Source organism: Mesocricetus auratus, unplaced genomic scaffold (genome assembly GCF_017639785.1).
Source record: "Mesocricetus auratus isolate SY011 unplaced genomic scaffold, BCM_Maur_2.0 Super-Scaffold_100018, whole genome shotgun sequence".
Taxonomy (NCBI): Eukaryota; Metazoa; Chordata; class Mammalia; order Rodentia; family Cricetidae; genus Mesocricetus; species Mesocricetus auratus.
The window spans coordinates 25,140,860-25,159,577 of NW_024429199.1; the positions used below are offsets into that span (position 1 = coordinate 25,140,860).

Genomic DNA, 18,718 nt, shown 5'->3' on the forward strand with positions numbered 1-18,718 from the left:
GCAGTAGAGTTGTACTCTGTACCTTTCATTTATAACCTGGTACAGGACTGAGTCAAATCCAACTTTCCCTCAAAGTCGACAGTGTGATGGGCTGAGGGAGTTCTCCATGCAGCAAGATCAACTCAGGGATCTGCTGCTTTGGGTACATGGTTTTGGTCTTTGTTGTCGGGTTTAGACAAAATATTCTTAATCTATTCTCACAGAAGAAAAGCATGAACAATGTACAAAGCAAAGAGCTTTTTAAGTTTTCTCTACCACATTTTGTATCTTCTACACGGTCAACACACATTGCATACTCATGTTAAAGGACTGTATCATTTTAAACTGAAAATTTTGAAACAAGGACTACCTTTCCCTTTCTTCTCCAGTCTCATCCAAGACCCATGCATATGCAAATGAAGCCTTGCCAGCCTTTTTAGATTCTTGCTCATACTTATGCATAGTTCTTTTGTTTACATTACCCAGAAGATAAAGCATATGGCCCATCAGAGTACTTTTCCCAGCATCAACATGACCTAAGGAAAATTGATTCAGGGTTAATACTAGGTACATTTTCAGATGTTGTTCACATTGAGGCATTGCATGACTTTAATTCAATAGCTCAGGGCAGTATTTGGAGTATAAATACCATTTTTATCAAGGTTAAACACTTAAACAGGGTATGTGTCAGGGGGAGGGGTGTTGCACACATTGGTTTAAAGAGGGCAATTTTTCCCATTTTTTTTTAATACTTCCCACTTTCAAAGTGTTCACCAAATGAAAAATGCCACAAGCCAAGTCTGATGCCCTCCTTGGTAACGTGGTGTCATTTCACCCAGGGCGGCTAGGATGCATTATGATGCAATGCCTCTTTGCCTTTAGTCTATGCTACCCCAGGACACTGTGAGCCTGGAGCAGAAGCTCCCAACAGGGCAGAACAGGGGCATACCAATGACCACTAAGTTGAGCAGCTGCTTCCCGCCCTGTCTCTTCTCCAGCTCTGCCTTCACATCTATCTGCTGCCTCAGCTTGCCAGACTTCTTCACTGGTGTTGGAGTTGAACTCAGCTCTTCTGATGCTTGCATGGAAGGAGGTAGGAGGGCAGATTTAGGAGTGCTGGTCTCAAGAACATTAGAAGCCATGCTGCCATCGTCACCAGGGGGTCCTTTGTGAGGAGTATGCAGACTAACTCCATTCTCAGAGGTTAAGCTACAGAAAGGAGAACAGGAAGAAATGTCAGGAAGCCATTTCAACTCCTGTCCTACTGTGTCAGGAGATGTCACTTTAACCCCTTATACTCCGGATCTCAGCTAAGTGATTCAAGTCTGTCAAGGTGGGAATGAAAATGGCCAGAGGCAATCCCCAAAATGCAGACTTGGAATCCTAGGATGCAGCCAGGTATGATAGTGCGCACTGTCAGGTAGAATACGGCAACACTTCCACATCCTGAGGTAGAAGCTGCTACCGTAAACTTTTAAATGCCTCTAAGATCTGAAAATGACCACTCTGGGCCTAGACCAACAGCAGCCCTTAGGACTGAAAGATTAAGTTGGGGACATTGTTTTCAGACACTTTCTCATCTAATATTATTTTCTTAACAAACTCCTGTGATTTCTTACTTGTGACCAAACTTTCCAAAAGTGAGACCATTAATTTCTACATCTAAAGGAGTACTCTTTCTTTGAGCTGGGTACTTGCACGGTATTAACTAACGATTTTAAGTGGAGAGCATCTGTCCTACATGCGATGCTGAAGCAGTTCTGCCTGGCTATCTACGTTACAATCCTCAATGTTAGCAAAACAGAGTGCCCTCCAAACAATGAATACATGTGTACAAATATACAGAAAAAAAGAATCATCAATGTATATTTTACACTCTCACATCCAAATACTGACCTTACTTAGCACGATCAATCAAGTTCAGGTGTATTTGCTGTGGTATGAACAGGATCAGGTGTGTTTATGATGGCATACTAACAATGTGTGATCAACTAGCTCAAAGTTTGGATTTTATAAAAGCAATACTTTATTGACATGGATCTCACCAGTTACTCATACCCTGAACACTGCTCTTTCTTCATCTCTTCATCCAGTATTTCAGTAACTGGTTGAGGAGCTCTGTGGGTATTTCCAATACAGTATACTACTTTAACTTTATTTGCTGGCTGCTATGATTTCTGAAACTTTTCACATGATCTTAATGTAAGGGTTGTATATTTTATTTGTTTTGTTCAATCACAGTCTCCTTAACTGGACAGAGTGGCGTACGCCCTTAATCTAAGCACTCGGACGGCAGAGGCAGGTGGATCTTTGTGAGTTCAATGCTAGCCTGGTCTACATAGTGAGTTCCAGAACAGCCAGGGGCTACATAGTGAGACCCTGCCTCAACCAAAAAACAAGAGGTTCCCATAACAGAGCTAAATATAACTTAACACATTAGGGATAAAAAGGGTGTCTGCATCTGCTCAACGCTAATTAAGAAAGAAAGGACATTAGAAAACCTGTAGAATTGAAACTCAAAATCACCACAGACAGTCTGAGTTCCGTCTCACCATCACACACTGGAGGGACCCTGCCTCCTAGGCCTGAGCTCTTTCCCATACTGAACCTGACACTGAGTGAATAAAATCTTGTTTTGAAATCCAAACACTTCAGTGGGAGATCACTAAAATTCTTCCCCAACTAGCATGGGGATACATATTCCCATGACCACAGATTATTATAAAGGGAGACAAAATAAGGTTCCTGAGACTGTATTTCAAAATACTGAAAATGAAAGTCTTCCTTGTTAATATCTGATGACTCTCTCTCCCCTCCTTTATGCTTTGGTAAGTGAAGTATACACAACTTGTAAGTAGTACTTTTGTTTTGGTTTGGTTTTTTTATAAGGCCAGAGACTTGTGTAGTGTACGCTGGCCCAGAACTCTATCTAACTGAGGATGACCCTGAACTCCTGACTCTCTGGTCTCCACCTCCAACGTGCTAGGACAGCAAGTGTTTGCCACCACATCCAGCAGAAGTGCTACCTAGAGAACAGAAACTCTGAACAATCCTAAAGATGCTAAATATTAATATTTTACAATTCACTCGAGACACATGTAACTCACTTCCCTTCTCTAGTAAAAACTACAATTCTAGAACTGATTTTAAAATAGCAATTACTACAACATTGACTTAGCCATTTGTTTAGATACTCCAAATTCTAGGACTTCTTAACTACATGTGTTTTTGATACAATGAACCATCTTATTCAGCTAGAGAGATAGCTTACTGGGGTTCAGGAGCTTGCTGTACAATGAGGATCTGTGTTCGGATCCCCAGCACCCACCTAAAAGCTGATGTGGTAGCACATTATTTGTAATCGCAGTGCCGGGGGTGCAAGCATGAACCCTAGCTGTCTAGCCCAAATGTTGAGACAATGGTTAAGAGTGCATACTGCTCTTCAGAGGACCCGTGTTCAGTTCCCAACAGCAACCAAGGGTAGCTTACTCCAACGTCTTCTTCTGGCCTTCACAGGTACCCCTCACAGACACACTTACAAATGCACACACACAAATACATATACATACTTCACACATACACACACAAATGTGCAAACACACATACACACTTCATACACATGTACATTTACTACATCCACATATATAAATGTGCAAAATCACACTCATTATATCCACATATCCACTCACACACAAATATGCAAATGCACAAACACATAAGTTAAAAGAATTTCAAGGCAATATTTTTATTTTATTTTCAATTTCTTTCCTTTTATTTTATATGTATGGATACTTTGCCTGCACTTATGTTCCAAGTATGTGCAATGCCTGCAAAGGCCAGCAGAGGGCGCCAGATTCCCCCTGGAATTGGCATTACATACAGTGGTAAGCAGCCATGTAGGTACTGGGAATTGAACCTGAATAATCTGGAAAAACATCCAGTGTTATTCACCACTAAGCCACCTTTCCAGCCCAAGGCAATATGTTATTAAAAACTCACTGAGTCTGATTCACTGACTCCAAAGTACTGCTTGTCTACACTACCCAGAAGTGCTAAGAATGGCCTATGTCATACAAAGTTAGTTTTTGCTCAATGTTAAAGTAACTATCTATCACTGATATGAGGAAACTCATGGTGAGTCATACAATGATAAAGCTAGAATCAAAACTACGTTTTCATCCTATCTCTGTCCCTTACAAAGGCATGAGACACTTTAATGCTAGTGGGTTAGTATACAAAATTGAAAAAGATGCTTTTATCAATCTTAGGGGTGAGGGACTGAGTCTTACCCAGGCACTTCAAATCCCATAGTTTGCTTCTTCCCAGATACAGTCATTTTAGCAACTTTTGGCACAATTTCAGACTCACTCTGAGACGACCGAGATCCAACTGATTTTCCTAATTAAGGAATAAAATATAAAAGGACAATTAATTTCCAGAAATGCATGGCATAGTATAAATTAGAGACTGTTAATTTACACAGAAGTCATGTCTTTGAAAACATATCTTTTCTTTAAACAGTGAGATGAAGATGCCAAAAGACTATCACCTATTTTGGGAAATCCCCGACTGTCTGGACACTCAGGTTTAACCTCACCAAATCTCTTCCTAATTTTGAGCTGACTGTTGAGTTTCAGTATTAAGAGTAAAGGTGGTTTCTGCACTGAGTCTTACTCTGACATTTTACCTAGATCCTCTACCTACCGCCCTGACCACACCCTTTCACAATGCTAAAACTGTCTGGTCAGTTAGCAGATGGCTAAACTATTTTTGATCCCCGAGATTTATCAACTGATGAACAAGTTGCCAGTCTGATGAATTTTGCTAATCAGTTCATGGGTTTTACTTGCATACAGTACAGTCTATGAGAACTAAGATACCCATAAATACTGGAGGCAGGACAATGTAGAAAACCCTGAAAGCAAGGAGCTACGTGCCAGATCAAAGAAGACTTTATGCACTTGACTCTTTAAACACAGTTGTCTAGTTTTAAAATGATTTTCTTAATTTTCAAGGAGTATCAACAGGATTGGATTCACAAAAACAAAAAAACTACATATGCTACACTAGTAAACACATACAGACAGTACCAAGTTAATTAGGAAAGATAAATGTACAAAATTTACTAAAAATGCTTACTATTTGCCCACTATAGGCCAACCTCTCTAGAAATGCAAAGGAGAACAAGAAAATGTTTGTGCTCAAGAGTCTAGAGGTGGAACATATAATGACTTAAGATGTAAAATTAAAGTGCTGTTTGTTAGTGTAGAGTTCATACATGGTGAATAACATCTGATGAGAGTACACATGAATTAGAACCTCTCTCTAGGAAAGTGGGAATTATAGCTAGATGATCAGATAGAGACAGACAGACAGACAGACAGACGGACAGACAGACAGATGCCTACTAACAGTAAACCAAAGCACATTCCAGAAGGAAGTCTGTATACAGACCCTGTGGTAGGAGAGTCATTCTGAGTGAACGAAGTGGGCCACGTGAAACTGAAGAGGGCAGACACAAGACACTCATGCTTTTATAGGAGTGGACAGCACCACAGCACGTGACCAGACAGAAGGAAGGACAAGAACACTATGACATGAAGATTTATTCAGAAAGGAGACCACCCGAGAGCTTCAAACGCAAAGCAGGCACTTTGAACTCACACACAGATTGAACTACAGCACACGTTCGTCATTCGGGGGTGCACGTTTGGAAATTTGAAAACAAAGACAAGCAATTGCCAGAGAGAGGGGACAAACCTGGAAGCACTTCAGCATTTAATGCCAGAGGATGCACTTGCCAGAGAAGAGGAGGCAGGGAAAGGTGACACCAAGGAAGGCAACAGAGTGGCCTGTGGCATAGAGCTGGCGTCCCCAGGAGCTGAGGCTGCGGCTGCTGAGAGGCTGACCGCTCAGTGGAACACACTAACTTTAGATAAGGGTCACTGGCAGTTTACAACAGCCATTTAGCAGTGAAGGAAATAAAAGCAGAGTGAATTAAAAAGCAGAAGAGTGGGAAAGCAGAAGTGCCTGCCCATATCTTCTCATCTGTAACTGGAAAGTCACCGTCACTGACGTTTATCAAGTCTGAATAACTCATCTGGAAGCAGATCTGACATGAACTAACATGAGGCTATTTATCTACAGCCCTTACTTTAGACAGCTCTATTTCAGGATGGGAGAAGTAACATGCTTGACTACAGAGCCCGCCTGTTACTCAACTACCAGGCTAGCAGACCCATGTGTGTGCATCTAAGTGCTTCTGTAAATCCAAGAGATTCTGATGATCAGACACCCGCCTGGCCGTAGTGACTGCAGATGAACATTATGGGTGTGCAGAGTGACTACAAACGCTTGGCAGGAAAGGGAAGAAGCGGTAGAAGGCTGTAGATGGGGTCTAGGATCCCATGCAAAAGGAAACTGAGAGGACTCGCTGGACAAGCTGCCACATTAACATGTCTACGAAGGCAAGACACTGGGCTGGGGTTGAAAGGGGGCAGAAGGCAGATTTTGATGTCTTGGAACTAAAAGATGAAACTTCCTCATGAATAACTTCCTTCCTGAGGCTGAACAAATGAAAATTAAAACAGACTTTTTAATAACAAAATAGACTTAAACATAAGGAGAAATTAGGTGCAACTGGGCATGGTAGTACGCAATTTCACAATTTTAACCTGAGCAGATGCAGGAGCTCTGTGAAGTTGAGGCCAGCCTAGTCTACACAGTAAACTCCAGGACAGCCAGAGCTATGCAGAGTCCCTGTCTCAAAAGAACAAATGAGAAAATCAGGCGCTAAGAACTGCAGATGAGAGAGAACTTACAACAAGTGCATTTCTGGGTCTGCCTTACCTCACTCAGTATCTTTTCTAGGTTCATCCATTGCATCCATGCAAATGTAGTGCTATTATTTTATTTTTACAAGTGCATAGTAGTCGTTTGAGGATGTTAAGATATTTCCATTCATCTGCTGAAGGACATTCAGGTTGTTTCCATTTCCTAGCTATTGTGATCAGGGCGGCTATGAGCTCAGTTGGGCAAACGTCTGTGGAGTGAGATGTTGGGTCCTTTGGGCATACGCCAAGGAGTGGCAGAGCTGGGTCATGTGGTAGACTCATTTTTAGTTTCTGAAGTCTCCAATCTGAGCTCTACAGTGACTGCATCAACTTGCATTCCCAACAATAGTGAATTAGTGTTTCCCTTTCTCCACAATAGTGAACTAGTGTTTCCCTTTCTCCACAAACCCAAACCTCAGCATTTGTTGTCAAGTTGTTTGTTCATCACAGGTATTCTGACAAGGATAAAGTGAAATCTCAAAATTGTTTTAACTTTTGGGTATTTATGAGTCATTTTTATTTCCTCAAGTATTCTGCTTAGATTTATAGCCCATTTTTAAAGTGGCTCATTGTTTCTTTGAAATCTTGTTTTTTTAATTCTTTGTATATGCTGGATTAATTCTCTCTGAATCCTGCAAAGATTCTCTCCAATTCTTTGGGTTTCTTATTCATTTGATTGTTTCTCTATCTGTACAGGGACCTTTTAGCTCCATAATGTCAGCACATAACATGTAGTGACCACCAAGGGAGTATAAAGGGACCATAGGAGGAGGGTGAGACAGCAGGATACAGATGATGTAAGGTAAGAAACAGAATACCAGGGAGAGGGTAGAAGTCAATACAGGAAGGATGAGGTTTGACAAATGAACACCAAGGTTGTTTGATACAGTCTCAAGGAATCATATTTTGTTTAACTAAAATTATACACAATACATAAGTGTATGTGGACAGACAGACAGACAGACAGACAGACACACACACACACACACACACACACACACACACACGCCTACCTTGAAGTCAAGCCACTTGAACTATGTTCCCCCCAAGAACCATAGACTAACAAAAAACCTCCTTTCATATTGGTCAGGGTAATCCAAATGGCTCCCAAAGCAGTATAGATTGTCATGTCTCAATAGTTGAAGGTAGGCCCTTCTTACTGAAGACACTACACATTTTGGACATAGGACTCAGCTGATTGGAGCTGTATCTACCCTGAAAGCCTTTTTCCTCTGATCTAGCTTCGATGGATCCAGAAAATTCTATGCAAGCTGCTAAATGGCAGAGGGGAACAATTAAACAGTCCTATTTAGCTTCAAATACCTATTGACCACAACAATGACCAGCATGACAAGATATGCATGAAGGTACAAAAAGTGGCACCCACATATTTGTTGCAATCAATGTCTAATAGGCTTAAAGCCCATTTAACAGGAAAGGAATCATGTATGGTACTAAAAACCTAGTCAGCTACCCAGGGCTCAGACTAACTTAATTCCTTCCTTACTACATTCTAAATCTTATCCTTATGTCAGCCCTCATTATAGATGCCTCTTTTTACAGCCAATGGAGACCATCACAGGAAATCCTAACTGGACACAATGTAGAGATCAACAGACCATGGGGAGCCCAGTCCCAACAGATACTTCTACATCTATGGTTCTGGGAACTTTATGAAAGACTATAAGAGACCAAATACCAGGAAATCTATCATGAAATAATCTCTCCTAGAAATGGCTGCATGAACAAGACCTGAACAATGGCAATATCAATGCATATGCTAATTTGGAAGGGGAAAAAAATCTCTTCGGGCCCCACCCCTAAATGAAGATATAGGCAACCAAGGACTGCTGAATTAGCCTCTCTCTCCCAGGAATGAGGCCCCTTCTGGGTTGTCCAATATAGTCAGCTGAAAAACCGTATCTACATAAACAACAAAAGCAGACTCAGTAGGTTATATTTGTATGTATTTGTGTATACACATACATATACATGAGTATAACAATAATAAAAAGGAGCTGTCAACTCAATTCATGGGAGTGGTTCAAGGGATAGTAGCTGGGAGATGGGGAAAGTGATGGGAATCCATTTCATTTAAAATAAACTTTTAAAACTAAAATTAGGAGGACATAGTATTTAGATCTCTTTTAGACTGTGTGGTACCGAATAAAGCATTAATAGAAAAGGTACTGACAGCCGGGCGGTGGTGGCGCACGCCTTTAATCCCAGCACTCGGGAGGCAGAGGCAGGCAGATCTCTGTGAGTTCGAGGCTGGGCTGGACCGATAGCCTCCGAAACAATACAGAGAAACCCTGTCTCATACAACCAAAACAAAAAAAAAAAAAAAAAGAAAAGAAAAGAAAAGAAAAGGTACTGACTGCTGTATGCAAGGTCAAGGTTCTACCGAACAGGTGCCAAGAGAAAGTGAAAGACTGAGTTAAGACACTGCCTTCTAAAACTGAATTGTTTAGAGACCAGGAAATCTAATCCGAGCACGTAATGTGACAAAGGAGATACCATACTGAAGGTCTGTAGGTCAAGAAAAGGTCATGGTGGCAATGGTAGCTAAAATGGGGTGTGAATTACTTATTTTGTGAGGGAGAAAACTAAGACTGAATTGCTGCTGCCAAATAAACGTCACCACCATATGAATAATAAGATGGCAGTTGTGGACTTCAGGATGTACTAGCAGGGTAAGCCCATGAAGACCTGATGCAGAAGACAACTAAGGCCAAAGGAAGAAAACGGATGGGATGACTGTACAAGAACTAGCAGATGCCTAACCAAGCAAAAGACCAGAGCCTCCAACATCAGAGAGGAGGCAAACACGTACAGGAGCAATGATGCTGGAAGGCTAGGGAGATGAAGAAAGCTGATTCCTAGGCCCTGGGTCTTACCAGCTAAAGTGAAACAAGGAAGTGGACAAACAGCCGGAAAGACAAGCTAGAAAACTACAGAGGGGTTGGCTCTTTGTGAGGAAAGCAACTGCTAGAGATGAGCAAGGGAAGTGAGTGAAGGCGACAGACACTTGGTGCATTATGATGGGGACGGTAGTGATTGATGGTGACAGTGGCGGTGGTGACGGGGCCGCTGGGGATGGTGGGACAGGGATGAGGCTGCAAATGATACAATAGTAATGGTGTTTTATGTGCTAGCAGAGGGAGGAGACACCTGACAAAGTAAAACAGAAGGAGACAAGGTGGACTTTGACTTCTATCATAAGAACAAGAAAAAAATACAGGATGAAAGCCTCAATATAAGGCCTATAAGAATAATTCTAACTTCCCTTTAAGGTTAATTTTTAGTATCTTCTATAGTTTCATGTAAAACCTTTCATGATGCACATATGTAACGAGTATAATGTAGTACTGTTTTACTTTTAAAGGCCTTGTAAGCACAGAGAAAAGCCATTGGGATCTTACACTATTTTTAGGATGCAATAAATATTACTTTGGTGTGTTTTTACATCTCAAGATTCCACATTTTAATTTTTTTGATCAAAAGTAAAAGGGGAAATAACACCTAAGGCACCAAGCACTTTATTCATCTTCCTTCCTTTCTTCTTTCCTTCCTAGGCCCGACATTCCTTTAAAAAGCTAGCAAAATCACAGGCCATTCTTAACCAAACACTGCAAATACACATACTATTTTGCACACCACTTCGAAGAATTCACATATGAAGTCATCCTCATCCCAGGAAGCAACTGCTGAGGTCAGAAACACATGACCAACTAGAAGAGTCAGTCACAGATCAATAGCGGACAAACACAAGTATTCAAATCAAAATAGACGATGGAGTCTTCCTCCTCTCGCTCTCCCTGCCCCCTCTCTCCTCACTGTATGACAACCCCCCCCAAACTGAGCAGTAAACGTCAAATCAATGAGTACTGGGTAGAAAACAGATCTTGGATTCTCAGCCCTGCCTGTCTACTAACTAGCTGTTGCCGCACACCTTCACTAACTGAACTTTCCTCTGAAACTTTTCTCAGTGGTCACAGTAGAACTATTCTTCCTATGCCATAACTTCCAGCTGGCCCTTCTCTGAAATCTGATATGAAGTACAACAAGTTTCCACACATACAGAGAGGTGAAATAAATGATTCTCAGCTCCGTGAATATATGTATATATGACTTTCAAACACTAAGAAGCTCTTTAATTCCAACAAGCCACTATATGAGGTGAAAGTAAAATGTGCCATTCTAAAGGATTATCAAGACCCTTGCGCAAGTCATGCAAGATTCATCCACCCACCAAATCAGAGCCATCAAAAGGTATGGATTCTGAAAGTTCATATTTAATGATCAGCGTACAATTCCTAGTAAAATAAAGAACTGCTTATGTGTTTCGTTCTTCATTTAAACATAAGATATTCAGCTCATCAAATCTAGTTTTCCTATTTTATATATAAATACATAAGGGACATACAAGTTAAATGATTTCACTAAACCTAAATCACCTGCCTGCCTGGTCAGGTCACCTTCATGCTACAGCTGCTTCTGCATTGTTAGAAAAGGGTAACTTCTGTCTCTTTGGTTGATGCTTCCTCTTGGCTTCTCTGCTTCCCTGCTAGATAAAATGTGGGACTTTCACCCAGAAGGCGCTTCTCCAATGTGTATTTCCCTGCTAGATAAAATGTGTGACTTTCACCCAGAAGGCTCTTCTCCAATGTGTATTTTTGCAAAGGATGCAAAGGTAGACCATTGCAACATCACAGAGTGTTACTGACTCCTGTAATGGGGGTTATTCTTAAAAGCTTACAAACCACTCTGACACACAAACTATAAAAATTTGAAATGGACACAATACATATGATAAAACTATGTACCTGAGAATAGAAGACCTCAGTTTTGATCTGACTTAAAACTGAAAAAAATGGGGGAGGGGTGGGATCAATAGAACTAAAACTCTAAGCACTGAACAAATCAATCAATAAACTTGAGAATTATGTATATGCATGCACATATAGTCCTCCCCCCGCCCCCATCTCTCTCTCTCTCTCACTCACTCACTCACACACACACACACACACACACACACACACACACACACACACTCAAGAGGCCTTCTTTAAAGGATCTCACACTAAAGGACTTCTTTTTCATGTAGTAAGTATAAGGTAAAATAAGTAGTATTAACAATTCTTAGGGCAGACAATTACTAAAACTCTTTAGAAATGGAAGGTCAAATTAAGACTAGATAAAGGGAAAATGATAGAAACGGCATGTGACAATGGAGATTTATCCACAAAAAAAGCTATGTCTTAGCATTCTAGAATTCCTTTTCTATACCTCAAGTTTCTGCCTTAGGATCCCATTTTCACCCCATAGATACACGGCTTCTATCCAGTAGCCATCAATTTAAACAACTTTTGTAGGAATAGAAATATAAGGCTATGCTACCAACAAATACATAGGGCATAGTTCTATCAAAAAAACAAATTGGCTTTGTCATATCCACAAAATGAGTATCTATTTTGGATGAAGTTGAAATATATGTATGTGCAAGAGCACAAAAAAAAAAAAAACCAAATTGCCAAATCAGACTTTCATTATAGAGTTAATGTATCATTGAATGGTATTTTTGAAGAAAATCTTTAATTAGGAAATAATGATTGAAGTTTGTGGTCAGTCAGGTTCATCTTTATAGTATTCAGTTTGGACATTTCAAAGCCCATTTAGCTTCCTCAGCTTTTAAATAACCGCAATGATGGATCAAGAAATACTAGACTAATACAGAGTACACTTACCTCGTCTTGAACTCAGTTTTATTTTTTGGTTTTTTTGGAGGGAGGGGTTGCTTAAGTATTATGCAATTAAGTTTCTAGAATACATAACAAAAACAGTATAAACCTGGTAGTATATATGAATCCAGCGAAACTATGTTGAAGTTCATTTGGAAAGTGAATGGGAGAGAATAAACAATAACATTTCAAATTTGGTAACAATGACACAAATCCTGAACCTGCAACTATCAAGACTTCCTATAAAATAGCTGGAGTACATGAAAATCAAGGAACATCACAAGAACAACTCAATAAGTTAGAGAATCTGAACTATATCATCAGTAGGGATGCATCTGTATGTCTGTTATATACAGTAAGTAAAGGTAGGGGAGGTGGGCTTTGAGGTTCTACCCAATCTAAGCGGAAAACAATAATATAAAAAGGGATCTGGAAGCATGACAGCAGTCCATAGAGGATCCCCACCTAAACAGATGATGAGATCACCAAACAGTTTATCTTACTAGACACGTCTACATACTGAGTCTTTCAGAGCTCGGCCGGCTAACGTATGATAAGTGTCCTGACTCTGGAAACACAAACAGGAGACAACACTGTTTGTAGACAGTATTCATTCCTAGGGATGTGCTTGACACCAAGAAAAATAAGATGGAAAGAAACAGGGCAATTTAGAGACTTTTCAGAGATCAAAACAATGACTCCAGATGGGCAAGCACTACGGCATACAAGAAACACAGGAACTTCAGTGACCTCTAAAAACTCTAATCAAACACAGTACCTAGAATATGGGATGAATTTAGTGTCAGAGAGGGGAAACAACAAAAACATGAACCTGTGACTGCTAAGATCCTAATCATATACATTAATAGAATATGGTGATGAGTTAAGTGTTAGAAGGGAAGAAAACCAAACAGGAACCTCAGTGACTGCTGAGACTAACCAAATGCTGTCAATGAATACAGATGCATGGGCTGACATTCCCTTAAGACGTGAATGGAATCCACAAACACCCAGATTATACGGCTACAAAGAAGAATTAGTGCACAAGCCATTAAAATACTTGAAGTCACTCAAGACCTATACAGTAAACACAACATGAAGGGCAAGGAAGTGGCCACGTGAACTTGAATGCTCAGTAGCCAGGCAGCAGAGAGTATGTCTTCACTTTCCTTGCAGATCAACTGAAGGACTGACTTCTTCAAGGCAGTCCAGTTTCACATGTTAAGAACTTGTGGGTCATGTCTTTCAAGTAGCTTTGGTCAAATCCATCAACATTATAGACAAATATTAAATGACTATCCAAGATCACACAGATGGTTGCTGTAACTTTTGCTCACTTCCTCCAGCTTTTTCCCCAAGGGATCTTCCCTTGTTCTACTGTGTCTTCCGATTCTACATCCTCAGAATGAGAGATGCATGTTCCCAAGCTAACTAAATCAGTCACTTTAAACTATTCGCAAAATAACCTTGAGTCAAGTACCTAGAGGAAATAAAAATGTGTGTGCGCATGTTGAGTCTGTGAATTTATTGAGGAGGATCATAAATCACTGAGATACTCTGAAAAAGTAATGCTAAAATCAACCGTTCTACCAGGCATGATGGCACATACCTTTAAATCCAATACTTGGGAGGCAAAGGTAGTACGTTTTAGGCCAGCCTGGTTTACAGAGCAAGTTGAAGGATGTCCAGACCTATCTTAATTAATTTTATTATTAGGTTTAATGTGTCCGACTCTGTCTAACAAATAAAGTTTCAGTATAAAATGATTTTAACTTTTACGGGGTAATTAGATGCACAGGCTGCAGTTCCTCTAATGCCTGGACAGTCTTCTGAGCTCTAGGAGCCACAAAAGAGGCATCCAGGTCCAAAGCATACATTCCAGCAAGATGCTGTCAATTTTAGGTCACAGGTAAAAGCAAAAGCTTTAAAGTGAGTAATATATGAGAAATTTGAAAGGCCTTTGCTGTGTATCTTTGTGTACACACACACACACACATACACACACACACACACACACACACACACAAGAAAGAAGAGAGACCGGGAGCAGCAGACAGACACTGGTGTCCCTACCCACACCCTCCACTCTGAAAACTGCTCTTACTGATGACCAGAGATGCTGTTAGCACCGTTCTTTCTCAGGAAAACAGTAACTGAGAACACTTCATCTGGTTACCTGGGATAAAACTAATTCCATAGACAGAGAAGAGGCGCACATGAATTAGTCTGCCAAGCTGATTTAATAACCTTTGCCAAGTATAAGCACTTACCCTCCCATGGAGTGGTTTCAGCCTCATCACAAGTATATGCAACCTGCCAAAATCAGGAAACTGGTTCAGGAGACTTTTGGGGGGGGGGTGGTTCAAGACAGCATTTCACTGTGTTGTGTATCCCTGGCTGTCCTAGAACTCACTCTGTAGTCGAGGGTGACCTCAAACTCAAAGATCACCTGTTTTAGCCTCCCAAATGTTGGAATTAAAGGTGTCAGCCATCACCACCCAGCTAGATGACCTTTTAAGGTTTGTGTCTTTAGAGTTTTATTTTAAAAATAACTACTTGGTCTACTTAATGGGAATCTCCTCCACTCAGACATTAATCTCCACATGATGGCAAAGTGCTTAAACATACACTATCACTATAAAATACATACTACTATCTAGGGAAAAATCTTAAACCCAATAAAACAACTAAGGAGCTCCCCTCTCCCCCACACACATACACATAAAATCCACAACTAAAATGCAAGAAATACAAGGACAGTTTTTAAATATAAGCCTGTAGTATCAGAGTAATTTTAACCTAGACTGGGTTTCAAGCATGGGCGAGAACCCTGGGTTTGCTACCAGCAGCACCAGGATAGAGATAGACAGACAGACAGACAGACAGACAAGAAGAGAGGGAGGGAAGGAAAGAAGAAGGGGGGAATGATTCAAATGTGAAAAGTGCACAGATAGACGCAAGGACACTCATTTTTGCTTTAAATTTAAAACGTGGACCAGTGAAATGACTTTGCCAGTCAAGGCACCTGCTGCTAGGCATGAGGACATCATCCCTGGGACCCACAATGGTAGCAGAGAACTGACTCTTGCAAATTGTCCTCTTACTTCCCCGTAGTGCCCTGCCCCCAGATCAGTAAGTACTGAAAAGGGATTAAGACGTCTTTAGACTTCTAAATGTTTTCAACATATATTAGGTTCTAAAAGTGATCCCTCATTTTAAAACACATGTGAAAAAGAGAAAACAGGGTGCGAAACTATGGTTAGTAAGACCTTAACCCTGAAAGAACACACAGAAGTGTACAGACTTCAACTGCTTTTTTGGATAAGAAAACCCAATGTGCCAACACTTTCCCAGATCCAACCTGTCACCTTCTTGATTTAAGACAAGGTCTCACTGATGCAGTCCAGGCTGGCTGGGAGTTCAAGGTCTTCCTGCTTCCAGTCCAGAATCTTGGTGTTAAAGGGAGGGGAGTACCAAAGTACCCATTTTTGTCTACATTAAAAACATTTCGTTTTGCCACCACAGGAGGGCAACTCGGGAATTTCAAAAGGAGGAATGCTTTTTTCTATTGCTATGCTTTAGAAACATTCAATTTAAATCCATAATAAACTCCTTTTGTGTGAAACAGATTCCCAGCTTTAGGTTTTACATATCAAAACACCCTAAGTTTAAAAACATTTAAAATTAAAAACAACAGCGTTTTTCCAGGTAAGTACATTTTTTTGTCACCATTCATTTTCTTGTAAGTGCATTTCAACATCAGTCCACATACATCACACACACATTAAGATTTCCAAAATTTTAAGAAGTTGGTGTTAATTTTCAAAAGAAAAACTATCTCAAATAAATCATTTCACTGAATCTAACCAAACATTAAAATTCTAGTTATCAAAGGTACATTGAGAAAGCACAGCAATGAGGCTAGAGTCTAACCACTTCCTTCAACAGTACAACTATACTTTGGTCTGAAATATTCATTTCAATAGAGCTTTATAGCGCAAATCCCCATCAAGTCTCTCTCTCAGTACCCATCTCTAATAATGAGAATGGAAAAAAACAAACAAACAAAAAAGAATCACTGGGATCAGGTTTCAATTTTATGGAAGTATCATTGAATCCATTAACTGGTAAAAATAGAAACTTCAAGACCTGGGGAAATGGCTCAGAGGTTTATACGTTTGCTTCAAAAGCCAGAGTTCAGATCCCTAGAAACCCATCTAAAAGCCTAGGGGGTATGACAACCCACCTGTAATGATGGTGTCAGAAAGTTGGCTTGGGGGATTCCTAGAACAAGCTGGCCAACAACCAACAATATGCGTAGTTCTGGTTTGACTGAGACTGTAGCTCAATGAGTAAGGGGAAAAAATGATGGAGGGTGATTCCTTACATCTCCCTGGGTCATCCACATGCATAGCACACAGGTGGATGTGCATCCACTTGTACACACACACACACACAAATGCATGCACACAAGCATACTGCACTCATATTCACTCATACACATACAATAAGTAAATTTCAGTTTTTGTTATGTTTTGTCATAAACTTTGATACAAAATCTAGTACACAAAACGAAAGTTATAGAAACAATAGCAATTTCGGCTGGTCATTTGAGAAATAACTTTGATATTGTGCGCTAACAATTTTCCTTTAAAAAATACACTTGGGTTTGGAGAGATAGAAGTGGGTAAAGTGAGCCGGGCGTTGGTGCATATGCTTTAACCCCAGCACTTGGGAGGCAGAGGCAGGCGGATCGCTGTGAGTTCCAGGACAGCCTCCAAAACAATACAGAGAAACCCTGTCTCAAAAAGCAAAAACAAACAAACAAACAAACAAACAAAACAAAACAACAACAAAAAAAAAGAAGTGGGTAAAGCACTTATCAACAGCAGGAAGACCTGACCTCAATCCTCAGAATTCACATAAAAGCAGGGAGGCAGCGGGGTGGACCCCAGGAGCTCACCAGTCAGTCAGTCAGTCTAGTCTGAGGAGCTCACCAGTCAATCAGCATAGTCTAAAGGGCAACTCTGGGTTAGTGAGATCATGTTCAAAACAGAAGGTGGGCCGTTCCTGACCTTCGGCCTCCACATGTGCACACATATAAACACATATATCTGCATGAAAATTACATTTGTAAATATTACTGCTGTGACTAAAGTTTTTGCTTATTGGGTGAAAACCACAACAGCCTAAAACACACACACACACACAAACCCTTTTTACATTATAGAATAAAACAGTTTAAATCCTTACTACCAACCCCCAAAAAACATCTAAACAAGTACATTGCTGCCCTTCCGCATTCTACCTTAGGCTTTTGTTGCATTTCTTCTAAACTCTGGCAGATTTCTTGCATATCCCATGAATTGGGCACTAGGAAGCTCTCCCTGACAATTCACACCAATCTTCAATATTACAGAGGTATTGTAGGTATGAGCAACACCGAGAAGGCATATTTGAGAAATACTTCAACAATGTAGAATCCAAGTTAACAAGCTCCTTTTGTTTCGAGAAATGCTGTGATGATAATATATACGGCATCATTACACATCACAACTACCCTAAGAACTGTTAGCAGCCTGCTTTTAAAATTGAAGTGAACCTGGGGCTGCAGAAATGACTCAGTGGTTAACAGCGCTAACCTACAGGATCTGGGTTCGATGCCCAGCACCTACATGGTGGCTCACAACCATCTCTAAGTCCAGTTCCAGGGGATCCAACATCCTCTTCCAGTCTCCACAGGTACCACTCGTACAAGTATTGTACAGATGTAGACAAATACCTGCACACATAAAACAGTATGAAATAAAAAATAAAGGGAACTATGGCAGTGGTAAGCAATCTGCCAGAATGAACCTAGTTGTCATGCTGTTCTACAAGCAAACTGAGTCACAAATTCAGGGACACCTATGATCTGGATAAGGGAAAGCCTGAGGAGAAATAAAAATCTCACAGTATACAAAGCTGGAAACTAGCAAAAAGGTTCACAGGAGTTCAAACCAGCGAGAGACAGCAAAGAAACTGTTTCAATGACATTTGCAAGGTGTTAATTTCATTAACATTCTATCTAGATGCCATTTAGTTTTCTTGACATAAATATAAACACGCACATACATACACGTACACACACACACACACAGACTCTCACAAACTCAGCTCACCCAC

The 18,718-nt window shown here is 40.4% G+C and overlaps 1 protein-coding gene across 2 annotated transcripts in view; it reads right to left on the reverse strand.

Moving 5' to 3' along the window:
* The window catches only part of Hbs1l (HBS1 like translational GTPase), a 67,126-nt gene that overhangs the window by 21,622 nt on the left and 26,786 nt on the right, over positions 1-18,718 (reverse strand). For both annotated transcript variants that reach the window (XM_013110178.3, XM_040758151.1), the window contains 3 exons: positions 4,269-4,377; positions 929-1,188; positions 350-515 (listed from right to left, as the gene is read on the reverse strand). In XM_013110178.3, the coding sequence (XP_012965632.1) occupies positions 350-515; positions 929-1,188; positions 4,269-4,377 (535 nt within the window). The remainder of the gene's footprint in view (positions 1-349; positions 516-928; positions 1,189-4,268; positions 4,378-18,718) is intronic.